Source organism: Limulus polyphemus, unplaced genomic scaffold (assembly GCF_000517525.1).
Source record: "Limulus polyphemus unplaced genomic scaffold, Limulus_polyphemus-2.1.2 Scaffold1942, whole genome shotgun sequence".
NCBI classification, from domain to species: domain Eukaryota; kingdom Metazoa; phylum Arthropoda; class Merostomata; order Xiphosura; family Limulidae; genus Limulus; species Limulus polyphemus.
In genome coordinates, this window is record NW_013667552.1 from 73,908 (window position 1) to 79,920 (window position 6,013).

At 35.6% G+C, this 6,013-nt stretch overlaps 1 protein-coding gene across 1 annotated transcript in view; it reads left to right on the plus strand.

The window, feature by feature from the left end:
- Window positions 1-6,013, plus strand: part of LOC106465433 (syntaxin-binding protein 5-like) — a 146,765-nt gene that overhangs the window by 68,659 nt on the left and 72,093 nt on the right. Inside the window, exon 13 of the mRNA XM_022393333.1 lies at window positions 1,250-1,317. Within this exon, the coding sequence (XP_022249041.1) occupies window positions 1,250-1,317 (68 nt within the window). The remainder of the gene's footprint in view (window positions 1-1,249; window positions 1,318-6,013) is intronic.

Sequence of the window (6,013 nt, forward strand, 5' to 3'; positions counted from 1 at the left end):
GTGTGCCTTACCATTGAATTCCTGTGTCTTCCCTCATACTAGATCACCCTTATTGCTGACATTCATATCTGGGTTGCGAATTCTAACAGGCCTGAAGATGTTTGCATTAGGGTTTAGCTGCGGGGTCTGGAAGGGGCTTGCCGTTGTCTGGGGCGGATTAAGTCGATGGCTAATGTATCCACCTTGTGTAAAAGACAGTAAATCATTATTTAATATATTTAATTATCTTTGAAATGTACTAAGCTTTTTCATTTGTACTTCTTTCCTTTCTTGTTGCAGTTGCCACTGCTATAGTCTCTCTTCTTTTTCATTTTCTTTCTCCTCCCACAACTGCTGTAGTCCCTCTTCTTGTTTATTTTCTCCTTCTTCTTGTTTCTTTTCTTTTTCCTCCAACAGCTGTTGTAATCTTTCTTCTTGTTTATTTTCTTTTTCTTCTTGTTTCTTTTCTTTTTCCTCCAACAATTGCTGTAGTCTCTCTTGTTAATTTTGCTGTTGGAGCTGCCACAATTGCAGGTTTTCTTGCCACAGCTGCTGTATATCTTCTTGTTTCTTTTGCTGTTCTTGTATTGCTGCCATCAAATCTGCTAAGCTGTAGTTTGATTTGCCACTTTTCGTTTCCATCTTTTTTTTTTTTCTTTCTCTTTCTGTTCCACTCTCTGACACCACTTTCTTGCATCTGTGTTTGTTTGTTAATTTTCCGTAGAAATTGTTTCTGAAGAACTTCAGCGATACAAGTCCTTTTTTAAATAAAACTAGTTTATTCTTTCTCAGTACAACTTAGCAATACACAGAATTTCCACAGTCACTTTAACTTTACACACTCTATAATTCACAACGATTCACGCACTTTACTTAAGGTCACTACCGCTCACTTGACTCAATTATCTAATATATCTTCAATCTCTCTTTATGCTATTCCAGTTCCGATTAATTGTCTGGTGTGGTTATATACAAGAATAGAGGGTGCGTAGAAAAGACTAGAGTCGCCACGAACAGACATGATCCTTCTAGAATCTCATGGCGTGTTACAAGCATCGCGTAACTTCTGCTGTCATAACAATATCACATATAGAGTGGAGGATTGTGTTAACTCAGAGGCTATATTACGCATACAATAAAAGATATTCTGAATTCCAAAAGTTAGAGATTCATGAAAATGTTAACTGTTAATGTATATGTTGGAATGGGCATTAGTTTTTTGTTTTATTTGTTTTGGAATCTAGATTTGATTGTTTCTTACTTTTGAAAGGAATGGCCAATTTCTGGTGGAGAATGGGGAACAGGGGCAGATAACTATACAGAACTCATCATAACTGGGTATGTGTCAAGCTTTTTGTAAACCGCTTTCTTTGGGTTTCTTAAGTAATATTTGATTAGCTAATGATGATCAGTACAGAACTCTGGTAATTTGATGTTAAAAAGTTACAGGATCTTAAATTTACCAAATCAAACTAGTACTATCAATATGTATGTGTATATATATATATATATACATACATACATACACACACATGCACACACACGCACTAGAAACATATATATAATAGAATCATTTACTAATTCGATGTAGTATAGTCAGTACACACACACACATTAGAAATGTGTATAAAATAGAATCATTTACTAATTCGATGTAGTATAGTCAGTACACACACACACACACATTAGAAATGTGTATAAAATAATCATTTACTAATTCGATGTAGTATAGTCAGTACACACACACACACACACACACACACACACATTAGAAATGTGTATAAAATGAATCATTTTACAAGATCACCTTCAATGGGCTGAACATGACCCAGTGGTTAACATGCCAAAGTTTGATCTGTGGGTCAATTTTTTTGTGTCCCATTACTGCTCAAAAATATGATGATGCTTAAGAATTGGGAGCTGAGATTGCATTATAAGGAGAATAGTCAAACCCCACTCTTTGGTCAGAGAAGGAGAATAAGAGAAGGTGATGACTAGCTGCCTTCCCTTTAGTCTCACACTGCTAAATTAGGGACGGCTAGCGTAGATAGCCCTCGTGTAGCTTTGCGGGAAATTCAAAACAAACAAACAAAATAAAATTACTATTTATTATCTTAGTTTTTACATTTCATTTGCATACTTTCTAGAACCTCCTAGATGAATATCAAAAGTTTTCTTAGGTATATCCTGTATTTTATTTTCCATTTTCTCTACTATATCACTAATTCATCAATGTACAGTGCTACAAAATGTTTCAAATTAAGAATTGAAAATATGTACTTACATAATTAGAATAGTCTTAACATTTTCACTTCTAGTTTATTTTTAATGTTTTATTTCCCTTTTCAGTTCTTTGTCTTTTATTGTTTATGCTGAAATGTCATCTGGTGCCTGTGGGCCATTATAAAGCTACATTTGGCAAAGGAACGTTAAATGATGGCAAAAAATCATTAAACCTTTAAATATGAATTTTAAAACACAAGTAATACATAATTAACTAAAGTATAAAATTAAAACCTAAACTCAATATAACTTTCTGTCAAGCTAATATGTATAAGGCAAGAAAAAACTAGCCAAGAGCTAGTGACAGTATCTTTACAACAGACATAACGGTAGTTTGAATTTCCCTGTAAAACTCGTATGTCACTGATGGATAAATGGTTGCATATAAATTGAAGTTTGTATAAAACCATGTAGGAAATTATGCATAGTGGTTGTTGAAAAAGATAAAATAAAGTATGTTATAGGTCAAACCACTAAGGAGTTAATATATATATATATATATATATGATTGTGGATACAATGTTTTGGGCAACGCCCTTCTTCGGCTATCACAGTACGGTAAATCCGTAAATGAAAACATTCTAAATCGAAGGTCATGTGATGTGATAATACTAAATAGATAATATAAAACTTTGAATTATAATGTACTTGATAATATCAATTTCATTAAAATGCATTGAGAGTTAAATGGTTTAATTAAATTTGGAATGTAATGCAGTACCGTATTCAGAAAGGAATTTAAAAATGGTACTATGGCCTATAGAGCTATGATGTCTGTTTTGTGTAATAGTTATGTACATTAAATTCAATGTTGTACATAGTGTGTTGATTTGTAGTCAGGGGTATTACCATGATTCAGTTATGATGTGTGTTTTGTATTATAGTTATGTAGATTAAATTCAGTGTTGTACATAGTGTGTTGATTTGTAGTCATGGGTGTTACCATGATTCAGTTATGATGTCTGTTTTGTATTATAGTTATGTAGATTAAATTCAATGTTGTACATAGTGTGTTGATTTGTAGTCATGGGTGTTACCATGATTCAGTTATGATGTGTGTTTAGTATTATAGTTATGTAGATTGTTTAATGTTGTACATAGTGTGTTGATTTGTAGTCATGGGTATTACCAGGATTCAGTTACAATAATAGGCAGACAGTTTTTTTTTATGCTTATAAATCGTTATTTGTCTTCCTATTATCAGGAAATATGGTAGCAATGAGTCTGATTAAGATTGACGGCCTGTACATTGCATATGGTAGTGCATATGTGAGGATGTCAGCAAAACCCAGCCAAAGAAATAGAGATGAAAAGTCCTCCATTATTCAAGTACAAAACTGCCTCTAAAGTTCAGCTAACTATCCTTGACATCTAGAAAATAAAGTATAAAAACATGTTTCTTCTTCTTTTTTTTCTCCATCATAAACCACATCATACCTATAACAGCCTGGACACTAAACACTTCACTATTTCACAGTTATAGCCCAAAATATATGCAGTGATAAAGATTAATATTGCCCAATACACACACTGATCAGTAAATGGCCAACCTGTGATGCTAATCTTATCAGATTTGATATGTGTTTTGTTACGTCCTAAAGCATGTAAGTTGTATCTTTATATTAAGTATTTATCTTTTACTTTAATTATGACACTTAAGAAATTTTTGATTGTATAGCAAGTTTTATTTCATTGACTTCATTATGGTTTTGACTTAAAAAATATGAATAGCAAGCACAAGAAGGTCATTTTGTTGAATTTGTCAGTACCTATTTCTGTTTGTGTCTGAATAAAAATTACATCATAGATTTCACTCTGTATTGTTTGTGTTTTTACAAACACCCTGATTTAAGATGTAATGTTGACCATCACCTGTCAGAAGAACAAAGATAGTGTTACGACAATGGAAGTCACGTGATGCTGGTAACACGTCATGAGATTCTCGAAGGATCTAGCCTTTTCCTGGCAACTCTAGTCTTTTCTAGACACCCTCTATTTTAGTATATAAGCCCGGCAAATAAAGCGGAGAAGAATCGCAGATAGACAGATATAGAGACAAATAATTGAGTCAAGTGAGGGGTAGTGATGGTAAGTAAAGTGCGTTAATCGTTGTAAATTGTAGCGGGTGTTTAAGTTAAAGTGACTCTGGAAATTCTGTGTATTGCAAAGTTGTATTGAGAAAGAATAAACTAGTATCACTGAAGTTCTTCGGAACGAATTTCTACGGAAACTTAACAAACGAACACAGATACGTAACAAATTGGTGTCAGAGTGTGGGACAGAAAAAAAAAGAATAATAAGATGGAAACGAGAGGTGGCAAATTAAACCACAGCTTAGTAGATTTGATGGCAGCAATACGAGAACAGCAAAAGAAACAAGAAGAACGAGAAAATAAACAAGAAGAGAGACAACAGCAGTTGCAAGAAAACCTGCAACTGTGGCAGCTTGAACAGCAACATAAACAAGAAGAGAGATTACAGCAGTTCTTGGAGGAAAAAGAAAAGAAACAAGAAGAACGAGAAAAGAAATAAGAAGAGAAATTACAGCAGTTGTTGGAGGAAAAAGAAAAGAAACAAGAAGAGAGACTACAGCAGTGGTTGGAGGAAAAAAAAATGAAGAAATTGTCCAACAGTTGAGAGAAAGCCAGCATACACAAATGGGAAAGATGAGTAAATTTCAAAGTGAATTAAATACATTAAAGGATGATTTACTGTCTTGTACACAAGTAGGATATATCAGCCATCAACATAATCACCCCCGGACAATGGGAAGCCTCTTCCAGACCCTGCAGCTAAACCCTATTACAGACATCTTCAGTCCTGCCAGAAGTCACATCCCAGACATGAATGTCAGCAATAGGGGTGATCTAGTACGAAAGAAGCCACAGGAATTCGATGGGAAGGCACCATGGGAAGCATATAGAAAATGATTTGAGCTCCTGGCAGAAATGAATGGATGGACGGAGGAGCAGAAAGCAGTATATCTAACAACAAGCCTGAAGGGACATCCACTGGAAATACTTGGACAGTTGTCAGCAGATGACAGGCACAACTATAGATCAATGGTAGCTGCTATAGAACTCGGGTATGTAACCCAAAATCAGTCTGAAGTCTACAGGACTAGGTTTAGGATGAGAGTCCGTGCTAAAGAGGAGAGCCTGCAAGAGCTGGCACAGGACTTTGAAAGTATGGCACACAAGACCTACCCAACTGCACCATCCAATGTCCTCAATTTGTTGCTGAGGGAGCAATTTGGACAGTCCACAACTGAAGATACAAGTGAAGTAAGCACACCCCTCTACTATGCAGGATGCAATGGCCAGAGCTCTTGAATTCGAATACCATGTTAAATCCAGCACAGAGGTACGAAGGTAGGTACAGTCATAAGGATTCAGGGCCAGAAAAAGTCAGCTTTCAGAGAGGTTTAAGGGACTTTGCTGGCACTGTAACAAACCTGGGCACAAGAAAGCTCAATGGTGGAAACTTCAACACAGGGAAGATACCATGGCAGGAGAGGCTGGTACCAAGAAATGTTGTAGGAACTGTGGAGAGCAAGGACATATGAGGAGCCTGTGTAAGAAGAATACTACCAATAGGTCAGCTTCAGGAAACCACTAGTAGTTGGTGCTGAGGGACTCCCACCAACCCCCATCGTCAAAGTCCTAACAGCTAAGTGTAAAATGGCAGGCACACATAGTGTCTACGTGACAGGAAAGCTGGATTGCCAAAGGTGCAACTTTGTCATAGATTC